Source organism: Pygocentrus nattereri, chromosome 23 (genome assembly GCF_015220715.1).
Source record: "Pygocentrus nattereri isolate fPygNat1 chromosome 23, fPygNat1.pri, whole genome shotgun sequence".
Classification (NCBI taxonomy): domain Eukaryota; kingdom Metazoa; phylum Chordata; class Actinopteri; order Characiformes; family Serrasalmidae; genus Pygocentrus; species Pygocentrus nattereri.
Genome location: NC_051233.1, coordinates 33,323,549 through 33,339,202, shown reverse-complemented (window position 1 = coordinate 33,339,202; position 15,654 = coordinate 33,323,549). Strand labels below are relative to the sequence as shown.

The window sequence follows — 15,654 nt, the reverse complement described above, 5'->3', positions numbered from 1 at the left end:
CCCACAGCTCATGACCACAGGTGAGGGTTGGGATGTAGACTGACCGGTAAACAGAGAGCTTTGCCTTATGGCTCAGCTCCTCTTCACCACTACAGTCTGGTACAGTGACCGCATTACTGCTGCCGCCTGTCCCAGCCTGTGGCCGATCTCACCATCCGTCTTCCCATCACTCGTGAACAAGACCCTGAGATACTTAAACTCCTCCACAGTATGTTATTCATGTAAAGGTATTTGGCTCCTGTGTTGATTCTGAAAGCGATTTGTTCTCCTCTCCATCAGGCTCGTGAACCTGGTGGTGACTCTGAGAGAATGGGCTCACAGGAGTCTGATGGAGGAGGAGGAGCGACCCGACTCCTTCCTCGAGCGATTCCGAGGGCCCGAGGTTAGAGCTGCGACCAGCCATGGCGGAACTGACCAAGCAGGAGCCGGCGGAACCAAAACAAAGCAGACTATTAAGTACAGCACACACTTCTGCACATGTTCCAAATATGAGCAGTGTAGCCCCGCCCATTGAGCTACAGCAGTTTGGCCCCGCCCATTCAACCTACAGCAGTTTAGCCCCGCCCATTCAGCCTACAGCAGTTTAGCCCCACCCATTCAGGTAACAGCAGTTTAGCCCCGCTCATTCAGCCTACAGCAGTTTAGCCCCGCCCATTCAGCTACAGCAGTTTAACCCCACCCATTCAACCTACAGCCGTTTAGCCCCGCCCATTCAGCCTACAGCAGCTTAGCCCCGCCCATTCAGCTACAGCAGTTTCCTCCAAAATCGGCCCTGAGAGTTTCATTCTTAACATGTTTGTTTCATGCTTTTAATATGAGCCAATCAGAGCAGGAATCATTTACAGCGATGAGTCTTAAAGGCATGTTGACCTGTTTAAATAAGGGATAAAAACATGAAAAATGAATTATGATGTTTTAAAAAATCTATGTTGTTTTAACATAAGCCACATGTTGTTCACATACAATTTATAGCCTATAGAAACTGCTTTTTTCAGTAAATTTTTATTTGTGGATTACATGTTTAAAGCTGTAAGTCCTCATAAACAGAGTAATGAAATGTTTGCGTATTTGTGTGTTAGGGAGAAGTGGGAGGGTCTCATCATATCTCAGTCTGATGATGTATATTACTACTGGCTGTTCTTCATCGCCTTGGCAGTGCTCTATAACTGGGTCCTGCTGGTTGCCAGGTAACCACTGCTTTATTCATACTTATCCAGTTGTAGCCAATATATGATTAATCTGTCTCAGTTGTTAATCAATTATTCACTTTTATACCATTAAACTACATTAAATGCATAGAATTTTCCATTGACAACAAACGTAACTGATCAGCCAAATTATGTTTTAAATTTTGTTTCTTTAGTGTAGCACTGGAGCTACAAAGCTAATATAGCTAACAAACAGTAGAGGTCAATAGTCACCCAAATACATCACTAAAACTTTTCTCAGCCTGCTCAAAACGCAGCCAGGTCTTCATTAAGGTCGCATAGACTGGCTGGAGTGGTTTAGGACACCGTGTGACTTTCTGTGAGCTATCAAATGGGCAAAACTTGACCGAGTTGCTGAACGCGGTGGCTGAATTCCGACTCCCCTTGACAGGAAAACATAGATCCTTTCCGTTATGTGGTGGTGGATACTGCCCAGTGATCCTGGCCACAACATCAGAGTATGTTACAACTCGGTGTTACAACTTTTGCTCTACTGGCTTAAGTTTGCCATCATCACTTTGTGAAATAAGGTCTTAAATAAAATAACATGTAGATAAGCTAAGGTTACTCTGAGAGTCACTGCAGCAGCCAAATAGTATTTAATGATATAAGTGCCGGTTTATGAGGAGCCAGGCCTCTTCCTATTTTCCCCGTTATATCAAAAACAGCACTGGGAAACACCAGAAGGCGCCTGCGAGCATGTCCTGAATGAATGGGGGTGAACGGAGCTAAATGGCTAAAAAAAGAAAAGTTAAAGGAGTTACTAATCACTTGTCAGCTAGAACTTTCCTTTTATTTTATCTGAATGCGAAATTTTTTCTGCGCTCATTACTGCTATTGAGTGCTGATTGGTTGGTGAGCAGAGCACCTCATTGGCTGTTCACGTGTTTTCAACCCCTATAATTCGACTTCAAAAGCTCTTGAAATATATAACAGTGGTGTTAAAATGTTTTATGCTGTTCTGTGTTTAAGCAACTATAAACTGAAACTGTGCTCAAAAGCTCCATCTTAACCCATTCATTTTGGACTCGCTCAGGAGCGCCCTCTAGTGTTTGGGGAAACCCATAAGGTCAGATGAGCAAGACCACCACAGTCACAGCAAATGCAACGGTTCTTTTAAGGGGTTCCTCTCACTCATCTTGTTTCAGGATGGTTCTTTAAGGCACCAAAGGTGGTTTTTCTCTGGCATCTCCCAAAGAAGCCTGTTGTGGCATTTTTTTTTTTAAAGTGTAGAGCGAATGCTTTCAGGTTAGGTTGTTGTTTTTATCTCTGGAAAAAAGTTTCCATGCTTTAGTGAGTGAATCTGTGTGCACACAGCATGAAACATCACTAGTGTGACTAATAGGATCGATCCTGCTGCTGTTTAGCCCTGCAGATCTTATTCATGCAAGCAGAAGAATCCTCAGAGAGAACATCTGTCTGTCTTCAATTTCCAGTCCGTTCAACCAGAGAAAAACACTCAGAAACTGTCCTCTAACTGCTTCCGTCTGACATTCCCGGTTCCTGTCAAACCACAACACATTTAATCTTATCTGAAAGCACTTTGTTTGGACCTGGACTTGGTTCCAGAAGTTCCCTGGCGTTCCAGAAGGATGTCTGGCGCTACAGTGAACAAAAACATTTAAAATGTATTGCTTTAAAGGGGAATTCCACTGACTTTCCTAAAATTATTTAAAATGTTCTAAGTGGTTGATTGTAGGGATGTCTTTACCATGGTGGTGATAGGAACCAGGGGTCGCCATCACTACGACCCAAATATAGCCATTTTGTGTACTATCAAAACCACCAGAGAACCTACACGAGTCTTCCGAGTTTATATGGAATGTTGATGATAGGAAAATAGTGGAAATTCCGAAATACTAAGCTTTCTTTGGGGATTATTTTTCCTTACAACACCCTGCATCAGGAGACGGCAACATGCGGTTCTTTCACTGCCCTGTTGCGGCTCCACAGCTGAATCAGATCAGCAGGTAATAATAAAATAATCCTCCTCTACAGTAAAATAAAGCTCTGCTGATCCTTCAACACAGTTTAACAGTAAATGGTCTTAAACGCTGGAGTTAATGTAGAACTGCTGATTCACCCTTTAACCCTGAAGATCAGCGCAGACGGCTGGTCACCATAGCAACACAAATAACAGTCACGCCCAGCTAGAAGCTATGAAACGGCAAAGAGAGAGATTTAAGACCAACATCTATAATTTGAAGACAAATGGACTTAATTGTGTTCATAATCACTCCAGCTGGTTTTCTGATATGTTTAATCTGCAACGAGAAACTGATGAACACTAAAAAGTCACGAAGCTGCAGGCGGTTGTTCAGTTCCACCTTAAATGGTGCAGCACTATTTAAGGTGGAACGGGTACAATTGAACAAGAAACTGGCAAATGAGAAGTGACTACCTCCTCGTAAAACGTTGAATGCTGAGAGACGTTTTACAAGAAACTTCTAATTTGCGGAAAAGTTTCCTGCCAGAGATGCGAGAAAAGCGGCTATAGCTGAGCAAAGGAAGTCGGTGTTTCCGTTTATATATTATATTTTTAGCCGATGCTAGCACATCATCACATACTGAGACACATTTACTGCCAAGATGGTAAAAAGAACAGAAAACCTTGTGGTTCCCAAGGTGGCTTGATTTTTGTTGAAAGGACAAAAATGGCTCTTTTTTAACATTTGGGTTGCAACCCTTGCCCTGCATGTATCCATCAACCATGAATGGGTTTTTTAAAAAATCTGCTTGAAACCAGAGCCATCTCAAAACTGTCGTAAAGCAGCTTCTCAGACGTCGGGCAGTTCATGATAACCACTTCATATGATAACTTCCTTTAAGGAAGCTAAACTCAGATGTCTGGTTCCTATCACAGCCAGTGTAAAATTCTGACATGGTCACTCTGATCAAAGCATTTCACTTCAGTCCGCTGTGAATGGCTCTGTTTACATTTTAACCCTTTGATTATATGGATATTATGAAAAATCTGTGGCATTCCTCTGTAAATAGCATGTTTTGAGCTTCTACTGGCCTGTTCTCATTTCCTTCCTTTCTCTATGTACTTCCCACTGTTGTCTTTAGAGCTTGCTTTGATGATCTACAGACTCAGAACTACATCCTGTGGCTGGTGCTTGATTACATCTGCGACCTCATTTACATACTAGACTCCTTTGTGCGACTGAGGACAGGTACATGCAAATTTACACACACACACACACACACACACACACACACACACACACACACACTGAGTGGGCTTTGCTAAATGGTTTTATAATAACTAAATCTGTGGAATCGTATGCAAACGTTTGGGCATCCCTGGTCAAATGGCACATTCTCTATAGAGAACACAATCAAATATGACATTTCTCTGCCAGTTGTAATACACAATTTATATTTATTTACTGAGATTAACATGAAAAAGCAACATAAAATATAAAATAAGCTGTAACCTTTGCACAAACTACATTTTTCCAGCCTGTCTAAGGAGCAATCCCATTTCTTATTTTTACCACTACCCTTTGTTTTTATAGTGTCATCTGAGTTACTGGGATAGTGGTTGAAATATTTTATTTGAGGGACCCGCAAATAAAAAGAGCTTCACTTCATTAACAGCTACTAGCGCTGCTCTATAGGCGACCCTGCAGGGTAAAGTTCAGCTCCTCGTCGCTGGACTTTAGTTACATTTAGGGCATCATATGCCTTCAGAGGGGGGAGGGGGGTGGTTCCGTGGCAATTATTTATCTGTTAGCTGACGTAACAGAATTAGCAGTTAGAGCTCTCCTCCAAGCGTGTCGAGGTGACTGGTGTTCACTGCAGTTTGGAAAGATGTGGTGGAGCTTAACGTGTCTTGAAAGAAGAACATGCAAGTCCCTTGCAGCTTAGTAGCGCTGTGTGAGGAACCTGGCTAGTGGGTAAAACTGGCAAAATACTACAAAAAATGGTAAAAAACAAAACATGTCATTTGACCAGAGGTGCTCAAAGTAATAATCAGATATAAACCGCGCCCCCAGGTGTATAGCCCTGGCGACTACATCTGCAGGAAGGGCGACATCGGGAAGGAGACGTACATCATCAAGGAGGGAAAACTGGCTGTGGTTGCAGATGACGGCGTGACACAGTTTGCATTGCTAACTGCTGGGGGGTGCTTCGGAGAAATTAGCATCCTAAACATTCGGGGTAGCAAGATGGGCAACCGCCGAACCGCCAACATACGTAGCATCGGCTACTCGGATCTATTCTGCCTCTCCAAAGAGGATCTAATGGAGGCCGTGACAGAATATCTGGATGCTCAGAACACTCTGGAAGAGCGTGGGAGGGAGATCCTGAAGAAGCAGGGCCTACTGGATGAAAGCGCAGCAGCTGGAGGGCTGGGCATCATGGATATCAAAGAGAAGGTGGAACATCTGGAAGCTTCTCTGGACATCTTGCAGACATGCTTTTGGCAGATATTGGCAATGACTGACAAGTAGCCCACTGATGATGGGAATGAGAGCTGATAGAGAGCTATATATATCAAATTTAATTCTAAACTGCTTGAAAAATAATAATAGTAAATCATTATATAATAAAGAAAATTATAAAAATATAATACTTCATGGTTTCTCATAGGCATTTGTAACCGAATGTCTGCTAAAATAATTATTATTAATAATTAAATCTTAAATATGTAAAGCACATTGACTTGGCTTTGGAACTCACTTACTCATACCTGTTTAGCAGTCTGGTTCTCCAGGAGGGGGAGCTATTATGCTTTGTATGAGTTAGGAACACTTTTGTGCGTCTCATTTGGAGGAAAGAAACAAATCCACACCAGCGGGAGCTTATGAACATTTTTCTGCCAGAGTTGAAAGTTGATTAGCAAAAGATGTTGAATTAATCAGTATTATATTATGTGATTATTGTAATATTACGTGATTTCCCTCCAAAACATTTCATTAAATCAGTTCAAGTCAAAAGGCTTTTATTGTCATTCCATCAGTGTACAAGTACACAGTAGAGTGAAATTACGTTCCTCCAGGAACAACACGGTGCAACATGGAACAAAATAGACAGAACAAAGTGCAAACATGCAGACATTAATGTGCAAAACATTACACTAGAAACAATACAATAAATACGATAATTAAAACAGTTGTTTGACACAGTAAACAGACAGGACAGTGCAGCACCTACACAGCACTCATGTCTGAGCATAAGGAAGTGAGAATAGGCTGCAAAGATATTTAACATGCAGATGTGATCTGTGAGTTTATGCAATCAGATAACATACATGAGTACAGTAGCTACTGATAGATATACACTGCTCAAAAAAATAAAGGGAACACTCAAATAACTCATCCTAGATCTGAATAAATGAAATATTCTCATTGAATACTTTGTTCTGTACAAAGTTGAATGTGCTGACAACAAAATCACAAAAATCATCTATGGAAATCAAATTTATTAACCAGGCCTGGATTTGGGCGGCACGGTGGCGTGGTGGGTAGCGCTGTCGCCTCACAGTGAGGAGGGCCTGGGTTCGATTCCCCGGCCGGGTGACCGGGGTCCTCTCTGTGTGGAGTTTGCATGTTCTCCCCGTGTCTGCGTGGGTTTCCTCCGGGTTCTCCGGTTTCCTCCCACAGTCCAAAGACATGCAGTCAGGCCAATTGGACGTGCTAAATTGCCCCTAGGTGTGAGTGTGTGAGTGACTGTCTGTGTCTGTCTGTCTGCCTTGCGATGGACTGGCGACCTGTCCAGGGTGTATCCTGCCTTCCGCCCGATGACCGCTGGGATAGGCTCCAGCACCCCCCCGCGACCCTGACGGAGAAGCGGCTTAGAAAATGGATGGATGGATGGATGGAAGGATGGATGGATGGATGGATGGATGGATGGATGGATGGATGGATGGATGGAGGCCTGGATTTGGAGTCACACACAAAATTAAAGTGGAAAAACACACGACAGGCTGATCCAACTTTGATGTGATGTCCTTAAAACAAGTCAAAATGAGGCTCAGTATTGTGTGTGGCCTCCACGTGCCTGTATGACCTCCCTACAACGCCTGGGCAGCTCCTGATGAGGTGGCGGATGGTCTCCTGAGGGATCTCCTCCCAGACCTGGACTAAAGCATCCTGGATGGAGCGAGACATGATGTCCCAGATGTGCTCAATCGTGCTCAATTCAGGTCTGGGGAACGGGTGGCCAATCCATAGCTTCAATGCCTTCATCTTGCAGGAACTGCTAACACACTCCAGCCACATGAGGTCTAGCATTGTCCTGCATTAGGAGGAACCCAGGGCCAACCGCACCAGCACACACGAGGGGTCTGAGGATCTCAACTTGGTACCTAATGGCAGTCAGGCTACCTCTGGCGAGCACATGGAGGGCTGTGTGGCCCTCCAAAGAAATGCCACCCCACACCATTACTGACCCACTGCCAAAACCGGTCATGCTGAAGGATGTTGCAGGCAGCAGATCGCTCTCCACGGCGTCTCCAGACTCTGTCACGTCTGTCACGTGTGCTCAGTGTGAACCTGCTTTCATCTGTGAAGATCACAGGGTGCCAGTGGTGAATTTGCCAATCCTGGTGTTCTCTGGCAAATGCCAAGCCTCCTGAACGGTGTTGGGCTGTGAGCACAACCCCCATCTGTGGACGTCGGGCCCTCATACCGTCCTCATGGAGTTGGTTTCTAACCGTTTGTGCAGACACATGCACATTTGTGGCCTGCTGGAGGTGATTCTGCAGGGCTCTGGCAGCTCCTCCTGTTCCTCCTTGCACAAAGGTGGAGGTAGTGGTCCTGCTGCTGGGTTGTTGCCCTCCTACGGCCTCCTTCACATCTCCTGGTGTATTGGCCTGTCTCCTGGTAGCACCTCCAGCCTCTGGACACTAAGCTGACAGACACAGCAAACCTTCTTGCCACAGCTCGCATTGATGTGCCATCCTGGATGAGTTGCACTACCTGAGCCACTTGTGTGGGATGTAGAGTCTCCTGCTACCACGAGTGTGAAAGACCACCAACATTCAAAAGTGACCAAAACATCAGCCAGAAAGCAGAAAGGTACTGAGAAGTGGTCTGTGGTCCCACCTGCAGAACCACTCCTTTATTGAGTGTGTCTTGCTAATCGCCAGTAATTTCCACCTGTTGTCTGTTCCATTTGCACAACAGCTGTGAAATTGATTGTCAGTGTTGCTTCCTAAGTGGACAGTTTGATTTCACAGAAGTTTGATTTACTTGGAGTTATATTGTCTTGTTTAAGTGTTCCCTTTATTTTTTTGAGCAGTGTATATAGGATAGAATATATAGTTAATGCTAAAAAACATATAAACCAAAGAAAGCCAAGAATGTAGATCTGCGGTATTACAGGGAGGTCAGGGGAAGGGGGTGTATAACTGATAATCCTGACTGATGTTTTGGGGAGAAAATATTGTGCCAAATTTTTTTTTTACATATTACCCAGGCTGAATATAAAGTGTTCTGTTATCTTTTAACTGGTCTTTTCATGGTTAGATGCAAAGCACTTTATGAAACTGGCTTATAAATCACACACTCACTCACTCCCATTTAGCAGGCTAAAGATTCTCCACAAGGGGCAGCATTAGCTGTCAAGTTTTGATGCTTCATAAGGCCTGTGTTTCTCATCAGTGACACTGCATCATGTTATGATATACTATGATGCATTGCATTCAACAAATCCATAACAAGTACTTTTCTTCTGCAGGATTTCTGGAACAGGGTCTGCTGGTAAAAGACTTGGTCAAACTGAGAGACAACTACATCCGAACCTTCCAGTTCAAAGTGGATGTTCTCTCTATTGTGCCTACGGACCTGATCTACATTGTCACAGGGATTAACACACCTCAGCTTCGCTTCAACCGCCTGTTACGGTTCTCCCGCATGTTTGAGTTCTTCGATCGCACTGAGACACGCACTAATTATCCCAACACCTTCCGTATCTGCAACCTAGTCCTCTATATCCTGGTCATCATCCACTGGAACGCTTGTATCTACTACGCCATTTCCAAGTCGTTGGGTCTTGGGTCAGATCAGTGGGTATATCCCAACACGACCAACACAGAGTTCGGAACATTAACCCGTTGCTATGTCTACTGCTTCTACTGGTCCACGCTAACACTTACCACTATTGGAGAAATGCCTCCACCGGTCAAGGACGAGGAGTTCGTCTTCGTAGTGTTCGACTTTCTGGTTGGCGTGCTGATCTTTGCCACAATTGTCGGTAATGTGGGGTCCATGATCTCTAACATGAATGCCACGAGAGCAGAGTTCCAGGCAAAGATTGACGCCATTAAACACTACATGCACTTCCGCAAGGTCAGCCGCAACCTCGAGACCCGTGTCATCAAGTGGTTCGACTACCTCTGGACCAATCAGAAAGCCGTGGATGAACATGAGGTGCTAAAGAACCTTCCAAACAAGTTGCGGGCGGAAATCGCCATCAACGTCCATCTGGACACGCTGAAGAAGGTTCGTATCTTTCAAGACTGCGAAGCGGGACTGTTAGTGGAGCTGGTTTTGAAACTGCGCCCCCAGGTGTATAGCCCTGGCGACTACATCTGCAGGAAGGGCGACATCGGGAAGGAGATGTACATCATCAAGGAGGGAAAACTGGCTGTGGTTGCAGATGACGGCGTGACACAGTTTGCATTGCTAACTGCTGGGGGGTGCTTCGGAGAAATTAGCATCCTAAACATTCGGGGTAGCAAGATGGGCAACCGCCGAACCGCCAACATACGTAGCATCGGCTACTCGGATCTATTCTGCCTATCCAAAGAGGATCTAATGGAGGCCGTGACAGAATATCCGGATGCTCAGAAAGTTCTGGAAGAGCGTGGGAGGGAGATCCTGAAGAAGCAGGGCCTACTGGATGAAAGCGCAGCGGCTGGAGGGCTGGGCGTCATGGATACCGAAGAGAAGGTGGAACATCTGGAAGCTTCTCTAGACATCTTGCAGACACGATTTGCTCGGCTGCTGGGAGAGTTCACAACAACGCAGCGTCGTCTTAAACAGCGAATCACAGCGCTGGAAAGGCAGTTGTGCCACACAGGACTCGGACTGCTGTCGGACAATGACGTGGAAGGAGAGGCCGACCCAGCGGTCACTCAAACAGATGCAGACATACATAGACGTTCAGAGACACACATTCAGACTTCTACAAACTCTGTGGTGAGAAGTAACTCAGACGTGGAAGCTTCACGGCCTGAGCCAAAAACAGGGCCATGAATGAAGTAGAACTGCTTTGCACGTGTTAATGCTTTCCTCCAGTTGCAGCTGGCGCAAAAAATTTTGGAAGGGGGGGGCAAACCAGAACAAAACAAAAATCAAACCATGACTTAGAACAACACACTGTAATGTTGCCTATGACACAATAAATGTTGCCCTCCTTTTCTTCTGGCCTGCAAATTTCTGACGTTCTGGTTAAAGTCAGTCATTTCAGTCACCAGTCTCTTTTCCACTGACAGCATGGCCAAGGCATTCAGCCTCTTCTGGGTCATGATGTTCTCAGAAAAGCTGAGAGCTTAAGAAGCACCTCTCAGCTTCAGCTGTGGTCATGGCCGTGGTGATGAACATCTTTAAGAGAGTGACCATCTCTGAAAAGACTTCTTCAGTGATATTGGCCGTACGTAACTGGAGTAGACCCACAGCATCACAACAGGCTCTGAACTCTTCTTTGCTGTAGATTAGGGTTTCTCAACCTGTGGGCCGTGGACCACCAGTAGGCCGTGAAGCACTCCTACGACTTGTCTAGGGGTTTGTGATGGTCATAACATAAAGAAGACAAAAGAGTGCCGTTTGATGTTTAAACAGATCATGTTGCATTGTTTTATCTTCTTTGGCAGCTTTTTTGTATGCACAACACAAGAGTCAGGAATTTTAGAGAACTAACTTACCTACAACACAATAAACATAAATACAGACAGTCTTCCCTAAATCCCTGACTAGACCAAACACAGGAAAATATATTAGATTCAAAATAAATGGTACCCACTCCTACACCCTGGTCGGAATAAGAGGGAAGGTTGCCGAGGAGGCTCATGGGCTTACTGCTAAACAGTAGAAGTAACTGGGCAGAGGACAATGGGTAGAGCTAAGCTAATACATTTGAGACGAAGACAGAGATGGTACACTAGCCATAAGACGAACATGAAGCTGAGCTGTAAATATTCGCCCCAAGCCACCATGGAGCTAAGACTCGAGGACATCAGGCGCATTAAGGACATTAAGTAACAGTTTAACAGAAAACTCATATGGAGGAGAATTTCCACTCTGTAATTTCTCCCGAGTTTCTCAAACACTAGGGGGCGCTCCTGAGTGAGTCCACAATTAATGGGTTACTATGGAGCATTTGAGCAAAATCACAATTTATAAATGCTTCAGCATTTTTAACGTAAAATAATACAATCATTTCCTGACACAGAACAGCATGAAACACTTTAACACCACCGTTATATTTTTAAAAGCTTTTAAACAACAGCGCCTCATGTACGCCCATGAACAGCCAATGAGATGCTCTGCTCGCCAACCAATCAGCACTCAGTAGCAGTAATGTTCCCGTCCTGCTGCCCAAAAACCGTTTGCTGTAGGTAAAAAACTAGAAAGTTTCAAGTTTCAAATTTGTCATTTGCACAACATTTCAGGACACAAAGCTTTTGGTGAGGCTCAGATAATCACTCTACAGAAAGTAAAACTAAAGAATAAAAAAACAAATTTAAATATATTAAATATATACAAAATATAGAGAAATATATATTTTAAAGTGGCTTAAGTGACTGTGTTGTTGTTCTTTAAAGTGGCTTAGTGTTGAGGTGTTATTGTCCATAGCAGAGATGATATGATATAATAACACTGACAGAGTGACTGAGTGAAGTGGTAACTGGGGACGGACCTACAGCTTCACAGCTGGTTCAGAAGCCTGACAGCCTGTGGGTAGAAACGGTTCATTAACCGGGTTCTTCTGGCCTGGATGCTGCGGCATCTCCTGCCTGATGGCAGGTTGGTGAACAGGCCGATTGCTGGGTGACGCTGTCTGACTGGATCTTGAGGCAGCAGGACTGGTAGACGTCCTGTAAGGCTGATAGTTTGTTGCCTATAATGGCTTCTGCCGTCCTCACCGCTCCTTTAAGGGCCTTGCGGGGGCAGTAAGCAGGGGGCAGTCGTGGGCTGGAGGTTAGGTAACCAGCCTAGTTCGATCCCCTCAGCTGACAGTATGTGACTGAAGTGCCCTTGAGCAAGGCACCTAACCCGGGCACCGTGGATAGGGCTGCCCACCGCTCTGGGCAAGTGTGCTCACTGCCCCCTAGTGTGTGTGCTCACTAGTGTGCATGTATATGGGTGTTTCACTGCACGGTTGGGTTAAATGCGGAGGTCTAATGTGTTCAACCACAGTTGGCTAAAGGTTCAATTCAATTGCAGTCGCAGTGCAGTACCAGACAGTGATGCAGTCTGTGAGGATGCTCTCTATGGTGCATCTGCAGACCAAACTTCCTGAGCCTGCGCAGGAAGAAGAGATGCTGACGGGCAGATCTCACAATAGTGTTGGTGTGGTGGGTCCAGGGAAGTCATCAGTGAGGTGTACGCCGAGGAGCTTCTTACTGCTGACTCTCTCCACTTCGGCTGCGTTGATGAACAGGGGAGAGTGACCACCCCTCTGCAGCTGTGGTCCACGGTCATCTCCTATGTTCTGCTGATGTTGAGACAGAGATTTTTGTCATGGCTCCACTCTGACAGAGCGCTGACCTCACCTCTGTAGGCTGTTTCATCTCCGTCAGTGATGAGGCCTAGGATGGTGGTGTCATCAGTGATCTAGAAGATGGTGATAGACGTGTGTTTAAATCACAGAACACATAACTACTGTCTCCGTTAAGCATGAAAACACTGAGGACACTAATTATTTACTTCATTTCAATGAATAATTTATTTCAACATATAATTTGGCGAATAAGATTGCACCTTTAAAGTGACCTCATCAGTCAACATCACAGTATCACTGAAGATAAAGAAAAAAGAAAAAGAGAACTTTTCTTCTTTCCACAGTCTTCGGGAAATTCTGACGACGCAACGTCCCGCTGAATCGGATCATATTCCAAACAGGAATTGCAGCAAAATCAGCCCATGTTATGACCACACTGGGTGACCAGCCAAACCAGCTTACATTAAATATATATATTTTTAAATGCCCTGTGGTGGAGGAGTACATGCAGGTTGCTAGAAGGAAGTATAGTCCCCAAAGAAAACTCACTTCTTTCTGATTTACCCCAATTTCACCATCATTGACATTATACATCAACAGCATTCCACACCAGAAGACTTGTGTAGGTTCACTGGTGGATTTGGACAGTAAATAAAACGGCTATATTTGTGTTGTAGCCATGATGACCCCTGGTTCCCATCACCACCACTGTAAAGATGCTCTACAATGAAATATTTCACGTCAAACCACTCCAAATGACTTTGTTTACATCTTAACCACTGAATTATTTGGAAAATTTGGGAAACATTACACGTACATCTAGCTGGCCAATATCAGGAGATGCTACTTATTATAACACTGAATAATACATTTATGTAGCATAAAAATGAGACTCGAATGTTTGTATTTCAGTATTGTTTCATTAGTTATAGATGGTAACATGTCACAGCAGGAATTCCATCACTTTTCCCAAAAAACACTCAACAATTCAGTCCTTAAAAGCTAAACAGATTCACTTGAAGAGGTAATAAACACACTACGGATTCACACCTCACTCTATCATAGTGCACTCTGTCACGAACACACCACAGACACCTGGATCTTATCCTACCTCTAATTAATGTGCAATATCTGCTGCTGATAGATGGTGCAAGTGCAATACACACACTAGTTCTGTCCAATATCTACAATTTCTGTGCGATATCCAGTCATTACCTGATCAGAAACGTGCAATATCCGCACACCTGCATGTGTAAACTGTAAATGTGTAAAGTATCTCAATTCTATTTTTATTTTTTTATATTTTTCTGCTAAGACGCCTTGTTTATTTATTTCTATAGTATATCTTATATGTTGTATGATGCACACCTTTGTCTATTTACTGCTCTTTATCTGCTGACTGTGTGTTCTGCTGTAACAATGCAAATTTCCCCCAGTGGGATAATAAAGGTCCATCTTATCTTATGTGCAGGGTTAATTGTTAAGGAACACACCCAGGACTTCTTTACAGTGGTGGTGATGGGAACCAGGGGTCACAATGTCTACAACACAAATATAGCCATTTTATTTACCATCCAAAACCACCTGTGAACTACACATCTGTTGAGCTTTTATACGGAATGAGATAGTGATGAGTAATAAATCTGAATGTTTTCTTTGGCTCTCAACACCCTGCATGTACCCCTCCCTCAAGAACGGCCAAATAAATGGATGAACATACATTTTAAGCCAAAAGCCTTCATCACAAAACTGTCATAAAACAGGGTCTCAGACATCAGGCAGTGAATTCATGACCACTTCATGTAAAACCTTCTGTGAGGGAGCTTTTAGGCGTGGCCGTCTGGTTCCTGAAGACAACAACCACAGCCACTGGCACCATTAGGATTAAATCCTGACGAGTGAACTGGCTTTTATTGGTCACCGCTAGTTTCCTGTAGGTCACCTCTGGATCCCATCAGGAAGCCGTCAGATGTTCCTGGATCAGTTCCAGAACACTGAACCACTTGAATCCTTTAAGTGATACTTTTTTTTTTTTTGATCCCACAACCGGGAAATTCCACCTCCGCATTTAACCCATCCGTGAAGTGAAACACACACACACACACACACACACACACACACTAGGGGGCAGTGAGCACACTTGCCCGGAGCGGTGAGCAGCCCAATCCACGGCGCCCGGGGAGCAGTTGGGGGTTAGGTGTCTTGCTCAAGGACACCTCAGTCATGGACTGTCGGCCCTGGGGATCAAACCGGCAACCTTCCGGTCGCCAGATCCCTGGCCAGATCCCTAACCTCCAGCCCACGACTGCCCCCCTTTACCTTGTGATATGAACCCATCATGAAAACACAAAATACCATCAGACATTACTGGACGCCAGCAGGGCCTTCACCGTGGAAGAGCCTCTTCAAGCTTCTCTAGGATCGAGAGTTTCACACCAAACCACTAAAGTATGGATAGATGTACACCCCTGCTGTCGGAACAAAACCTCGCGTCTCCGTTTTTGTGGGTTTCCAGTTTTTGGCCTGTTGCTCTTTGGATTGTGTGTAAATTTAATGAAGGACGGACAAAAACAAGGCGACTCGGACGGACGTCTGGTTCCATTGACTTACACTGAAAGTAGTGCACGTTTCCCCCTCTCCTGTAAAGTCACCATTTTGGAGATACGAGGTTTTGTTCCGAGGCGAAAGTTTCGGATAATGTTAAAGTTTCGTGTTAATTAATGTTCGCCCCCCTCGCCCCCCAGAGGAAATGACGGGGGCACGTCCACAC

The 15,654-nt window shown here is 44.6% G+C and overlaps 1 protein-coding gene across 1 annotated transcript in view; it reads left to right on the top strand.

Moving 5' to 3' along the window:
- Window positions 1-10,582, top strand: part of cnga2b (cyclic nucleotide gated channel subunit alpha 2b) — a 20,415-nt gene extending 9,833 nt beyond the window's left edge. The window contains exons 4-7 of the mRNA XM_017724628.2: window positions 280-456; window positions 1,080-1,187; window positions 4,278-4,384; window positions 8,898-10,582. Of these exons, the coding sequence (XP_017580117.1) occupies window positions 280-456; window positions 1,080-1,187; window positions 4,278-4,384; window positions 8,898-10,417 (1,912 nt within the window). The 3' untranslated portion in view covers window positions 10,418-10,582. The remainder of the gene's footprint in view (window positions 1-279; window positions 457-1,079; window positions 1,188-4,277; window positions 4,385-8,897) is intronic.
- Window positions 10,583-15,654: the final 5,072 nt, after the last annotated feature.